A 13113-nucleotide genomic window follows, 5' to 3' on the forward strand; every position below is an offset into this window, starting at 1 on the left:
TTGTGTGTATTACTCAGGAAATCAAGCCTTCTTTGCTAATCTTCCACATTTTTCATCTAAATATGGTTGTTATCTTACAGTTACCATATTCACTTCATTTAGTCTTATTTTTACAGTGTCTTATCTTTTAATTGAATTATATGGTTTCTTCAATCCAGAAGATGCCCAAACAGGTGTAGTAAAGAATTTAAGTTATTACTATGATAAACTTACTTCTTTCTTCTCTTTCTTACCAATGTTATCTGACTCTTTACTCTCATTAATTCATGGAGTTTTCTTCTCAAGTATTATTGGTGTATTTAATATCTTTTCTTTAATTATTCTTATTGTTGCTGTTTCTGGATCTGGATTTGATGACGCTAATAATTTGCATGTAGTTTCTAAATCACTGTGCAGTGGATTTTTCATTTATCTCATTGGTAGTATTCTTATTGTTGGAGGAATTATTGGAAGCACTTTAGCTCGTTTCTTTTCAGGAAGAATTGAAGAAAGCCAAATCCAAATAGAGCCAAACCCAGCTTTTGATGTACCAGCAGAACAATAAAACACAAGGAAAAGGTTAGTTAATTTTTAAAACAGGTTTTAATTAAAGTAAAACTATATTTTCTTTTTTTTTTTGAAGAACTCTTGTATTTTTCTGTTCTCTCTTCAATAATATGAATAAGAAGAAAGAAAAACAATTCCAACAGGACCTTGCTCATCTTGAGGCTGAATTATTTGAAATTCAAACACTCCTCAATCAACATCAAGCAAAATTAGATTTAATGCCATTTCCACAACAAGACTATAGGGTTCGTAGGGGGCTGTTTATTGGTAAAAGAAGTTCAAGTATTACTTCAGAATCACCTCCAATTATCAACTAATTTCATTTATTTAATGTTATGTATATCAATATTTATATTTAAAAAAATAAAATGTTTTATATAACATAAAAATAAATTATTATAATTTTTTATTCATTGTAACAGCTGGAATACCATTAAAATCAGTTATTTCACCAGTAAGATAAAACCCGACCTTTAAGTACATTCTATGAATATATTCTAGAGCGTCTAGTGTAACTAACTTTCCATTAAAACATTCTTTAATTTGATCACAAGTAAAATTGATTAATTTTTGTCCCATACCTTGTCCTCTTGCCCTTTTATGAACTAGAACACGAGCAATTCTATATAAATTTTCACCTTCTTGAATAACTCTGCAATAAGCAAGTAATCCTTCTTCTCCCCATGAAAAAGAATGATAACAATATTCATCAATTTCATCCATTGGAGGATGGCCAAGATCTTGTTCTCCACCTGAAGCAAAGACTTCACCTCTCATGTCATAAATTTGTTGATACTCTTCTTCATTAAATTGATTAAGTAATTTAAAATTCCATTGGACACTCATGTTTATTGTTTAATGATCAATGAGATGAGACTCAATCTTTAAATACTCTATGTTCTATAAATAAATTTGATATAAATATTTTTTTGCTTTAGATTCTTAATAAAGCTCTTTTATTCAGTCTCAATCGTTCAATCACAACAATGATAGAATATTCTTTTTAAATTGATAGATGCTTCTTCTGTTTTGTATTTTTATGATTTGTTCCATTTTTAACTATTCTAATATACTAAATTCATATTAAATTTTAGGTATTTGAAACGTATTATAGGATAAGACAAAATTATTTTCTTAATACTTTTAAAGACGTTTTTAAAAATATTATTTTAATTTTAAAGGTCTTTATTATATTTATTCTATCACTTTTTTTAGTTTCTTTAAAAAATGTTATATATAACTAAATATTCTATTAGCAGATGTCGAATTGATGTTGAAGCAAAAACTCTTTACATGAATCGAAGGTATAAGTTGGGTTTGATATTTGGTACTCAATCAAAGCGTTAATTGCTGTTGATACCCATTTTCCTTTTTTTGTTTGATACAATTGTGTAATTTGATTACCATTTATAGCAGGAGTAATTAACCAGATGTTATCCAATTGGAATTGATAAATTAAGTCAAAGTGATGTTGAACAGTTTGGAGTAAAGTTGGTTCTATTTGAATTTTAAAATAAATATTTGGGTAGCTAGGAATTGTAAAATGAGAATTGAGACAACAGTATAATATAATAGATGCTTTCCACATTTCTTTACTTTTTAACATTGACCTTCCATAATATAATCTTTCACATTTACAGTTATGTTGATTTAATAAATTAACTCCTTCAATAATATTATCTACTTTCTCTCTTTCTTTTGATGTAAACTTAAGACCTTCTATAATGATATTTGGAATCATTGGCAACTCTTTCTTTTTAAAGAAAAATGTATCGTTTTTGAATGAGTAACAAAGTGCAGTTAATAGTAAGTGTTTAAGCATATCTGTATCATCTTTAACTTGACTGATTGAATTAAATACTTCTTCACAACAATACATTAAAGGAATACTATTAGATTGAACTATTTCCCAATTGCATTCAGTGCTTTCTTCTGTTATTAAAACTTCTTTTAATAAATGGCAATATTGAAATACATGAAATCCATATGAAGGATGTGAAGATATTAAAATATTATTTAACTCTGGTGTTCTTCTACTTTTTTTAATTTTATTCATCCCTCTTAATACTGTTGGACTGGTCATAGCATTTAATGTATTGTCTTCTATCTTAAAACCATATTTTGCAGAAAACCTAATCCCTCTAAAGACTCTTAATGGGTCATCAGTGAAAGACTGTAATGGATCTATTGGTGTTCGAATTAGTTTATTCAATAAGTCTTCATACCCACTTGTGTAATCTTCAATCACCCCATCTTCAATACGATAAAACAAACAATTAATAGTAAAATCCCTTCTAATGCAATCTTCGTAAATACTTCCTTTTCTAATTTCTGGTATTCTACTATTATCTTTGTATTCTTCTGCTCTAGGACTTCCAAAATCAATTGGTAACTCACAAATAGTAGCAGTCGCAGTTTGTAAATGTTCTGTTTGTTCTCTATTTGTAAGTAACTTTGTGTTAATTCCTTGTGATTGAAGGTATTTAGTAACGTATTGAGCAAATTGGACACCACTTATTCCTTCAGAAGTAATATCAATGTCGTGACTATTTTTCTTAAGTATTTTATCTCTAACCCATCCACCGACAACTCTGACTGTACAATTTAAATTGAAATATTGTTTAGTATTATTTAATACTTTGAAAATGTTAATTTCTTGTTGAGTTAATTCAATCGGAATGTTATATATTTTACACTCACGTTCCATATATGTTATTTTATTTCAAAGATAAGATTCATTTCTATTAATATAAAAAATTTTATTTTTGAAAAGAAAAATAAAAAGAAGAAATGAAAATCATTTATTGTGCTGTTTCATTTGGACCTTTCATTTCAAGTTTCTTTCCTGTGATTGTGGTATACATCTCAAGACAATCTTCGACTGTAGTTTCAAAATGAGATGTAGCATCATATGATTTAGTAATATAAACTCCATCTTGTTTTGGATCATTAATTGGTTCAAATGAATCCGTGATAGAAATAAATTGTTGTTCAATAGGTTGTAATAATTTTAATCCTACTTCAACTTCTTTTTCTGGATTACTAGTTTCAACTGTTGTACCAACAATAGCAATATACTTTCCTTTTGGACAAACTTGGTTATTACCTGATAATACTGAAATATAAATATCTGATTTTCTTCCAACTTGTTTTTGTGGCATTATAATTTGACATGATTCAGCATTGTCTGTGTTAGCAACTGGATGATTTAAAATACAAATAGCACGAATAACTTGTCCAACTTTCTTAACTTTATCTGGGAAGTAAGATGGATCTGCAATGATATTAGAACATTTAGCAACTTCTCCACTTTCAAATTTAACTCCTGCAACTCTTCCATTTTCAAAAACAATTTCTTGAATCTTAGCTCTTAACATATAAGTTCCTCCATAAAGAGCAGACATACGTGCAAATGCTTGAGGAAGTTCACCAAGTCCATATTCTGGATAAATGTATGGTGATTTTTGGAATCTTGAAAGTGATTCAAAGTATAATACTATCTTCTTAACTGTTTCAATAGCTGGTCTTGTAAGATAACTATCTTCTCTATAAAGAGCAATTGTATGTCCAACAAATTCAATTGTAGCATCATCAAGACTGAAATCTTTAAATAACTGTGCCATAGTCATACTTTTAAGGTTTCTTCCTTTATGTGTTTCTGGTTTGTTTTCATCATAGTTTTGAAGATAAGTTAAGAAGTTCTTAAATCTATTCTTTTCAAAGAATCCTAATAATGGAGTAGAAACAGTTTCTGCAACTGTGGCTGGAATTTTATAAACCTTTCCCTTAGTAAAGACATATGAACCATGAATAGCTCTGAATTGTAAATAATTATGAACATTACAATGAAGAAGAAGATTAACCATTTCTCCTGAACTCATAATGAATTTTGGAATAATATCAACGTTATAATCTCTTGGTCTACCAAGAGACTCAGGAGCAGCTTTTCCATTAGCAAATGTATCAAATAATTGTTTAAGGTTTAACGAAGCTGAAGCACCTCCATAATAATCGTTCTTATCAAGATGGAATACTTTTTTTCCATCAACTGAAAGAAGTCCTGAAAGAATACATTCTTTTAATCCAGTTCCAAGTACGATAGTATCATAAGTATCATCCATGGTTAACTAATTAATGTTCTTATTAGTTCTTAGTTCTTATATTTATAGTTCATCTAATTATTAGTTTTGTAAGTTTTATAGTAAGAAAAACTATTTTCTAGACCTTCTCGAATGTTTTATATTTATTATTACTTTAATAAAAAAAATAAATAATAGTTTGGTAATTCTAGTCTGTCTTCTTTATTTCTTTTTGTATTTTGATTATTTTTTCAAAATATAACGTATTGTTATTGCTTTTCTCTAACTTACGAAACTTTAGAATACATAATGTGTTATGCCATAACACCAAATTTTATTGTTTTCTCTTTTACAGTTTATTACATGTTTATTTCATAAATAATAAATAAAAACAATATAACCTTTAAAGTCACAGTTGAAGCAAAATGTATTGTTCAATAAAAAATTTATTGTTTTGTCATTAAACTGAGTTATTGTTATAACACAACCCTTTACTTTACATTTTTGAAAATAACCGCACACACAAAAATTAAAAGTATTCAATTCATTGCAGCAACCTTTTTTAATTTTCTTGGTTGATTTTGTTCTGACTGTCTTCAAGCACAACACCACTTTCAAGTACTCATTCTCTTTGGTTGTTAGTAAAAGTAAAATTGACATTATAACTGTTTCAATAAATTTTATTATAGAAGAAAAAACTCACAATAGAAAGATTAAGAAAAATTAAAAAAAGTGTGCGATAATTTTTCTTTATTTATGAGGTAAGGGATTGGTGATAAGTTTCCTGATACTTGAGTTTTTAGATTATGAACGCTTCAAAATGTTCGTTGTAATAAAAAAAATTATTGTGTCTGTTGCCTAATCTTCTTACAAATTTTAAATAAGAGTATAACATAACTCAATATCTAATAACCAAAGAAATTTAAAAATTCTATTAAATAAAGCACAACTTACCAACAGTAAAAAGAAATCATTTTATATGACTTTTGTAATAGTTAATAGTTTTATTTACCTGTTATCATTGAAAATTAAAGTTATATAAAACATTTATTATCATATATAAATCAAAGTAGTAAATTCTTATATTATACTATCAATTAGTATATTAAAAATATTTTGCTACTAAGTATCCTTACAACTAAATCTTCTTAGTATAGAAAAATGACTATTTTAGTTTCTTTAATACACTTATTTCTTTTTTATTTTTGATTAATAACACTTTAAGTATAATACAAAAATGTTCTACATTGTTAAATCTTTATTTCATAAAAATATTATAGAATATTTTTTTATAACTTAGAAGCATATCAGATTTTGCTAAAGATCTATCAATACTATAATGTTCTAGTTAACTCTCTTATTATTTCTCTCAAAAATAGAGCCAACAATGTTTAATTATTTTTTCTTATTAAGAATATCTGAATAATACCTGTAAACATAAAATAAACAAGTTTATTTACCTGAAATAAAGTAATTTAATTACTTTGTTTACTTTTTTGAGGTAACAAATGATTATATGAAGAGTTTAACATTATTAAATTAAACATATTTAATGTTCATTTCCATTATAATTATTTATTCTCCTTTCCAATTTAGTGAAATAGTTTAAATGACAAATAATCAATATTTTTAACTTAAAATCTTTTTGATATTTATTAAAGTCAATTAATTACTAAAAATAGAAGAACTATATAAAACGCTTTGTACTCATTATATTTTCAATGAGGGCATATATTTTTTTTCTTGGTTAGTTTAAATTTTAATACAATAACTCTAGTTTTGACAAAGCACATAACTCCATCTATGATAAATCTTTTTTCAGAATAACAATGTTTATAACAAAAACAAATAGAAAATCCAAACATATACAACGAATTCTTTTGTTTAAGAAAAGAATGAATACACTCATTTATAACGTAACGATAAATGTGATTTTAATACAATTTTCATTAAATTATGAAATAAATTATTTTTAAAATACTGTTATGTATAACATAAAGATAGAAATAAATAAAAAGATATAATAAAAAGAAACTAAATATGAAAGAAAAATTAGAAAAACCCTAGAACTATTTTTTTTGCACACAACAACCAATGGCCGTCAGAGTAACTTATGTAAGAAAACATTCATACAACACCAAATCTAATGGAATTAGAATTGTTAAAACTGCTGGAGGAAATATGACTGTTCAACACAGACAAAAAATCTCTAATGGAGTTAGATGTGGTGATTGTGGATGTGTCCTTGCCGGTATCAGACACATTAGACCACATCAATACGGATGGTTGGGAAAGAGCAAGAGAACTGTCACTCGTGCATATGGAGGAGTTAGATGCCATAAATGTGTTCAAAAGAAAATTCTCAGAGCTTTCTTGATCAATGAACATAATTTGATCAAATTAGCTGCTGCTAAGACCAATCTTGAAAAGAAACAAAGTGTTAAAGAAGATAAGAAGAAAGCTACTAAGACAGTCAAGAAGGCTGACAAGAAGACCCAAAAGAAATAAAGTAATTCATAATAATGGGTGTATTTTTTCTTCTTTATTTTTTTTATTATAAAATAATAAAAAAATATTATACTTTTTTATTTTTAATTAATAACACAAAATAAAAGAAAAAACAAATAATTTATGTTTCATGATTATTCTGAACAGGGTTTTCTTATTTGAGATAGGAACTTAATATTTTGTTTTCCAAGCAAAAAAACATGGGAAGCTACTCTATTTACAACGCTCATCCAAGAAACTATGGAAATGGTTCAAGAACTTGTAGAAAATGTGGAGCCCGTAAAGGTCTTATTAGAAAATATGGACTTGATTTATGCAGAAGATGTTTCAGAGAAAAGGCTGTTGAAATTGGATTCCAAAAACTTGATTAAGTTAAATTAATTGATGAGTTTGATTTAGAAAATAAATGTACTAATTTAATTTTTTTATTTAATGAAAAAAAGAATATTAAATAATTATTTTAAATTTATTTATTTGTTTTTATTCTAAGACTCTTCTTCGTTTTCTTCTTCTTCTTCTTTAGTTATGAGACGATCATCTGATGAAGAATTATTTTGATTTTTCTTAAGTTCATTGAGTTTTGATTTTACGTAATAAGTTATTCCAATAATTAAACTTACCGATATGACTGTTGTAATAATCATCATTACCAAAGCTCCTCCAGACATTCCATCTATTTATGTTAAAATTTTCATTTCATGTAAAAAAAATATAATAACAAAACTTGAAGAAAATACTTCAGTAATATTTGTCATTGATGCAGAGAAATAAACAACAACAAAATTACATGGAATTAATCCAATCAAAGTCCCAATAGCATATTGTGTAAAATCAACAACTGGTGGAAGGATATAATTAATAATAGGAAATGGAAATACTGGTGAAACACGAAGGAGTGTAATAAAAATTGCACCATTTTCTTTTACAATAAGTTGCATCAATTTTAAATTTTCGTTCTTGTTGATATATTCATTTATCGTTTCTAATACAACAAACCGAGTTATATAGAAAACAATAATTGCTCCAATTGTACATCCTATAGTACTTACTATTGTACCTAATACTGTTCCAAACATAATTCCAGCGACAATAGTAATTGGTGTTGTAGGAATCATAAAAGGAACAGCAATAATATGTAGTATTGTTATAATAAAACTTGATGTGATGATATCTAAATTTTGAATTGCTTTAAATATTGACATTAATACTTTTGGAATAGGAGAATCAGGAAGCAGAGATAATAAAAATATACTTCCAATTATTATAGCAAAAATAATAACAATATATTTTTTAATTCTACTTAAACTCTCTGTTGAAAAAGACATATTTTTTTATAAAGAAGTTCTTTTTTTAAATTCTTAAATAAAAAACATAAAAAATAAAAAAAAAATAAATTGAAAAAACAAATTCAAGTCAAACAAATATAATATTGGGTGAAATTTAATTGTCCTTTCTTTCTTTTTTTCCTTTTCTACCCATAACTATTTCATAAAATGTAGTTTTTCTTGTCCTCCCTCGCTTTTTAGGAACTTCTTCTTTTACAGATGGTAATAAACAATCAACTTCTTTTTTTGGTTTTTCTTTAATTTTTAATTCTGGGAGAACTCGAGTAACAGTAGGTAATCCTTTTTTTTGAAGAATAGAGTTCAACGTATTTAACAATTGTTCATTTTTAGCTCTTTTATTTTGTAATTGACATTCATAACTTTGATATTCATTTTGAATTTGTTGTAATAGTCTACGTTGTTCATTACTTGCTTTAATGTTATGTTCCATTTGTCTGTTATAATACAGACAATATTTATTGATACTCTCAATAACAGAATGGAAAATATGATAATCATCTAATACATAATGTTCAACATTAATAATATTCAATAACTTATCAGATACTCTTGGTGGTAATGAATCGATAATTAATTGTATATTTTCTTTAATCATTTTTATTAATTCTTTGTGAAGAGAATTTTGTTTAGAAACTGTTTGTGGTTGGTCTTCATAAAAATTTTCATTAATTAATTGTTTAAGTAATTCTGGTGTTGGGTCATTTAACTGTTGTTTAATAGCATAAATATAAGCAAAGGAATTTTCTTTTGTAAATTGATGAATACTATTAATTGTTTCTTTTATAAAAGAGAATTTATGAATATTTGATAAATAGATATTTTTTTCTGTAGAATAATAAATAATAGAAGGATTGTCTAATATGGGTGCAACAGTAATTTGAAAAAGAAGAACAGACATAAATCCATTTGTTACATTATTATACGGTGTTAATCTATTAATTATTTTTTGTATTAATACATTGAAATGAGGGGGTAAATATTGAACCTCTTTTAATATATTTCTATTTAATAAATCAATGATTTGAATTAATAAATCTAATGAATGTTTAAAATTATCTGTTGTTTGTTTAGTTTCATCTTCATTCGTTTCATTATTTGTTCCTTGAAATAAAGAAATATTGAGGGTACTACTGACAATTAAATCTAACACAGGAGTTAACACATGTTTTAAATAGTCCATAAGAAATAATTTACTGTATTCATTATAAAAAGTGATAAACAATGACAATTTACTTTGTAATGGAAAATACTTGGTTTCTGGTGCTAAAAAAATAAATATATTTCTTTATAATGTCAACAACTCACAAACGATTTTCTGTTAACTCTTTTTCAAACATCCATAATAATAACTCTAAAACTTTTCCATGTGCATAATAATATTGTAATATTAGACTAGCATTACTTCCAGACTTACTTACATTACGATAAATTAGCTTAAGGCATTAGTCTTCATTTATTTATTATTTATTCTAAACTCTATTTCAGAAATTCAACATATAAACAAACAGTCTGTGAGAGCACCTCTAATAAGATGTGGTTATTAGAAAATAACATTTCATCAAATTCTAGTTTTTCAGTAAACGAATAAGAGGTGTCTTCACTGGCACTCATTGAAATGTTTTGAAAGTTCAAATAAAATATCCTTCCATTTTTTCCGATCTTCTTTCATCATTCAATTATTGGAAAATATTTGAAACGTTTTATTATTGGTGAATGTTCTAAAAATAAATGTTTGTATGATTTATCGAATCATATTTTCTGTATTAGAATAATTATCTTTTGTTAGTAATTTATTTATTAAAAGTGTAAGAAAATAAATTGTCATTTCACTCTAAAATCTGATCGTCATGTCATCTTCATATTGTTTTCATATCTAAACAATAAGAAAAGACCTACCTCTTTTATCTCTATGAGACAACAAAAAAGGCTCTCTCAAAATTTGAATTTAACTGTGAGTATTTTCAACAGAAAACTCAATAATTCATTTCACATCAAATGGAGGAAGAGACACGCCTTGTCCGTTGCCTTTTATGTAAAGAAATCCAAGACGCTTTTGTTCAATTAGTTAAAACAATTTCAAAGATAAGTCCAGACCTTCGTTGGATTTGGAGAACAAACACATTTGAAATGAAAGCAACAACTTTAAAATCAACTGCTTTTCTTGAATACCTTTTTAAACCCGTCTCATTCAAAGAATTCAATGGACCATCCGAAGATAACATTATTTTTGTTAATTCTAAACGAGTTTTATCTGCATGTACAATGTTTGATAAAGCTGAAAGTGTAGAGATGGTATTACAACAAACCAAATTAGTATTCAACATTATCATAAACCAAAACACATCTATATCACGGACTATTCAACTAGATGAGCAAGAAGAAAGTATGGATAGAGAACCAACTTATCAAAACCATGCTCAGGTTAAAGGATCTGCACTAGTGTTTTGTAGTGCATTTAGCTCTTTTCCAAGAGACACAGAATTTATAAGTATTCTCATTAACGAAAATCAAGTAGAATTTCACTCTTACAACAAAACTAAATTAAACGAAAAAAGAATAAATTCTCATGTGATAGCAACTGCAGATAAATTTGAAGGAATCAAATTCCCAACTCCAAACGGAATTGGAGATGTTGCAAAAGTTACAGTCCAATTTAAAGACTATAAACACATCATGAATCTTGCAAAAGTTCTAAGTACATCTCCTAATCTTCGTGTAAAAAGTGTTGAGGATGAAGGTTATATTGATTTTAACTACTTTAATTATATCTCTATTAGATTTACTATGGCTGGATTAATAGAAGAAGACGATACTACTACTCAAACAACATCAGGAACAACAACAAATACAAATGACCACCAACGAAGAAGGTATGTTGAAGACGAACCAGTATCAGAAGTTTCGCTTAGCAATATTGCAAGAAGTATGGTTTAGAACTTAATCAAAATTATCATATATTTATCATTAATGTCGTTTCATTTTCTTAATCAGTGAATAAAAAATACATAAAAATTATTTGATTAAGTTGTTATTGATTATATTTGAAAACAACCAATATATTAAACAACATTCATTTTGTACAATGGTTACATTATTTTTTTGATAAATATCTGGTAAATATTATAAAAACAAGAAAGTTTATTTGATAAAATGTAAGTAATACTCATAGTATATGAGCTATAACAGGACGACAACACTCTCTTTGTGCTGTACATCATTTTAGTTAACCTCAATGATTTGTGTTTACGTTAAATAATACTCAAACATTAGTTATACTCAACTCTATGTTGATTTTTATTAGAATTAATGTATATAATTTGAATTAATTTAATTATGATGTCTTATCAAGAGTTTAAGTTTTATACTCTAATGACTTATATTTGATTATTAATGTTATTTTGCATAAATCAGAGCCAAACTATATGCAATAAAAAAGTAAAGATAAATTAATAAAAAGTTGAAAGAATGATAGAAAGATAAAAATAAAGATAAAGATAAAAGAAAGAGGAAGAATAAAAAATAGATTAAAGTAATAAATATAAAATATAAATAAGATGATAAAGAAGTTTTTAAATTTCAAAATAATAAGATAAATATTTAATTTTAGAATGATGAAATAAAACAATAAAAGTAATAGAAAGAGAATAAATGAGAGTTAATAATAAATAATGGAAAGAAGAAAGAATAAATTAATAAATTAAAATGGAATGAATAATGATATAACATATCAAAAAGATTAATTTAATAAATAATATATAAATAATATAATTAATAATGATATATTTTATTTTTTATGAACTGAATATAATAATAAATGAAAATAAAATGAATGAACTTTAACCAATAAATTTAATAACATATTTCAAAGAGTCATAGATAAAATAATAATCATAAACATTATAAAGAAATGAACAAAATAAGAAAATAAATAATAATGAAATAAAAATGTTATAATGAGAATAAAATGAAAAGAAATAAATGAAAAGAGAAATAAAGAAAGAATAAAAAATCAAAAATAGTTAAATTGAAAAGAAATAATATAAGAAAAGATAAAGAATAAAAATTAATAAATTTAGGTTCAGTAGTTCTTCATTTATATATTTTACTTTGCTCATTTGAGATTACATCATTCACTCTCTTCAAATTCATATTATAATGTCTTCTATATCTCCATATTCATGTCTATAGTCTCCACAATATTTTATTTTATGTCTTTCATGTCTTTAATTATTATATCTTTTATTATTATTTCAGATGCAATTATTATTCCTTGTTCTTTTAGTATTCTTACTGATTCTTTATTGATTAACTCATTTATATTATTAGTATTGGAATTACTTTAATTTTATTTATTAATTTGTCTTATTTTCTCTTGAAGAGTTCTATACATTTCAAGTTTGTTAGTAAATATCAGACTTATCTTTTTATCAAAGATTATTGTTACATAAATTCTTATTCATATTTATTTTATCTTCTATATAAATTTCTTGTCTTTTATGAAATATTCACTTTTATTAATTATTTCTTGATTCAATAAAATGAATACTTCATTATTTTATATTCTTATTTTGAATTTACCAATTTCATTTTTATTGAATACTAATTTCATTTTATTCTCTTTTATTTTATTCTCA

At 25.4% G+C, this 13113-nt stretch overlaps 8 protein-coding genes across 8 annotated transcripts in view, besides 24 other annotated features; 3 read left to right on the plus strand and 5 right to left on the minus strand.

The window, feature by feature from the left end:
• The window catches only part of EDI_240770 (uncharacterized protein), a gene marked incomplete at both ends in the record, with an annotated part of 800 nt that extends 256 nt beyond the window's left edge, over nt 1-544 (plus strand). The window contains one exon of the mRNA XM_001740603.1: nt 18-544. Coding sequence (XP_001740655.1) covers nt 18-544 — 527 coding nt within the window. The remainder of the gene's footprint in view (nt 1-17) is intronic.
• A 323-nt stretch (nt 545-867) lies between these two features.
• Nucleotides 868-957: a sequence feature (AT_rich).
• On the minus strand, nt 943-1392 carry EDI_240880 (uncharacterized protein; the record flags this gene model as incomplete). The annotated part of the gene is made up of 1 exon (XM_001740604.1): nt 943-1392. The coding sequence occupies one exon, from the start codon at nt 1390-1392 to the stop codon at nt 943-945; it is 450 nt and encodes a 149-aa protein (XP_001740656.1).
• A 55-nt stretch (nt 1393-1447) lies between these two features.
• Nucleotides 1448-1477: a sequence feature (AT_rich).
• A 221-nt stretch (nt 1478-1698) lies between these two features.
• Nucleotides 1699-1726: a sequence feature (AT_rich).
• A 72-nt stretch (nt 1727-1798) lies between these two features.
• EDI_240890 (poly(A) polymerase, putative) lies at nt 1799-3253 on the minus strand (the record flags this gene model as incomplete). Its single annotated transcript, XM_001740605.1, has 1 exon — nt 1799-3253. The coding sequence occupies one exon, from the start codon at nt 3251-3253 to the stop codon at nt 1799-1801; it is 1455 nt and encodes a 484-aa protein (XP_001740657.1).
• Nucleotides 3254-3288: 35 nt separating this feature from the next.
• Nucleotides 3289-3330: a sequence feature (AT_rich).
• A 17-nt stretch (nt 3331-3347) lies between these two features.
• On the minus strand, nt 3348-4667 carry EDI_240900 (Rab GDP dissociation inhibitor alpha, putative; the record flags this gene model as incomplete). Its single annotated transcript, XM_001740606.1, has 1 exon — nt 3348-4667. The coding sequence occupies one exon, from the start codon at nt 4665-4667 to the stop codon at nt 3348-3350; it is 1320 nt and encodes a 439-aa protein (XP_001740658.1).
• Nucleotides 4668-4781: 114 nt separating this feature from the next.
• Nucleotides 4782-4822: a sequence feature (AT_rich).
• Nucleotides 4823-5649: 827 nt separating this feature from the next.
• Nucleotides 5650-5743: a sequence feature (AT_rich).
• A 139-nt stretch (nt 5744-5882) lies between these two features.
• Nucleotides 5883-5920: a sequence feature (AT_rich).
• A 636-nt stretch (nt 5921-6556) lies between these two features.
• Nucleotides 6557-6605: a sequence feature (AT_rich).
• Nucleotides 6606-6616: 11 nt separating this feature from the next.
• Nucleotides 6617-6684: a microsatellite.
• Nucleotides 6685-6719: 35 nt separating this feature from the next.
• EDI_240910 (60S ribosomal protein L34-A, putative) lies at nt 6720-7133 on the plus strand (the record flags this gene model as incomplete). Its single annotated transcript, XM_001740607.1, has 1 exon — nt 6720-7133. The coding sequence occupies one exon, from the start codon at nt 6720-6722 to the stop codon at nt 7131-7133; it is 414 nt and encodes a 137-aa protein (XP_001740659.1).
• Nucleotides 7134-7166: 33 nt separating this feature from the next.
• Nucleotides 7167-7258: a sequence feature (AT_rich).
• A 287-nt stretch (nt 7259-7545) lies between these two features.
• Nucleotides 7546-7618: a sequence feature (AT_rich).
• Nucleotides 7619-8458, minus strand: EDI_240920 (uncharacterized protein; the record flags this gene model as incomplete). The annotated part of the gene is made up of 2 exons (XM_001740608.1): nt 7619-7806; nt 7858-8458. 2 exons carry the CDS (start codon nt 8456-8458, stop codon nt 7619-7621), a joined length of 789 nt encoding a protein of 262 aa, XP_001740660.1.
• Nucleotides 7626-7653: a microsatellite.
• Nucleotides 8402-8429: a sequence feature (AT_rich).
• A 35-nt stretch (nt 8459-8493) lies between the features above and the next one.
• Nucleotides 8494-8540: a microsatellite.
• A 33-nt stretch (nt 8541-8573) lies between these two features.
• Nucleotides 8574-10090, minus strand: EDI_240930 (uncharacterized protein; the record flags this gene model as incomplete). The annotated part of the gene is made up of 3 exons (XM_001740609.1): nt 8574-9742; nt 9789-9912; nt 9986-10090. 3 exons carry the CDS (start codon nt 10088-10090, stop codon nt 8574-8576), a joined length of 1398 nt encoding a protein of 465 aa, XP_001740661.1.
• Nucleotides 9744-9771: a sequence feature (AT_rich).
• A 384-nt stretch (nt 10091-10474) lies between the features above and the next one.
• On the plus strand, nt 10475-11413 carry EDI_240940 (uncharacterized protein; the record flags this gene model as incomplete). The annotated part of the gene is made up of 1 exon (XM_001740610.1): nt 10475-11413. The coding sequence occupies one exon, from the start codon at nt 10475-10477 to the stop codon at nt 11411-11413; it is 939 nt and encodes a 312-aa protein (XP_001740662.1).
• Nucleotides 11414-11769: 356 nt separating this feature from the next.
• Nucleotides 11770-11814: a sequence feature (AT_rich).
• Nucleotides 11815-11951: 137 nt separating this feature from the next.
• Nucleotides 11952-12032: a microsatellite.
• A 13-nt stretch (nt 12033-12045) lies between these two features.
• Nucleotides 12046-12085: a sequence feature (AT_rich).
• An 8-nt stretch (nt 12086-12093) lies between these two features.
• Nucleotides 12094-12251: a microsatellite.
• A 5-nt stretch (nt 12252-12256) lies between these two features.
• Nucleotides 12257-12306: a sequence feature (AT_rich).
• Nucleotides 12307-12392: 86 nt separating this feature from the next.
• Nucleotides 12393-12543: a microsatellite.
• Nucleotides 12544-12701: 158 nt separating this feature from the next.
• Nucleotides 12702-12730: a sequence feature (AT_rich).
• An 87-nt stretch (nt 12731-12817) lies between these two features.
• Nucleotides 12818-12838: a sequence feature (AT_rich).
• Nucleotides 12839-13029: 191 nt separating this feature from the next.
• Nucleotides 13030-13111: a microsatellite.
• Between the last annotated feature and the right edge of the window lie 2 nt (nt 13112-13113).

Source organism: Entamoeba dispar, genomic scaffold (genome assembly GCF_000209125.1).
Source record: "Entamoeba dispar SAW760 scf_1105229463037 genomic scaffold, whole genome shotgun sequence".
Taxonomy (NCBI): domain Eukaryota; phylum Evosea; order Mastigamoebida; family Endamoebidae; genus Entamoeba; species Entamoeba dispar.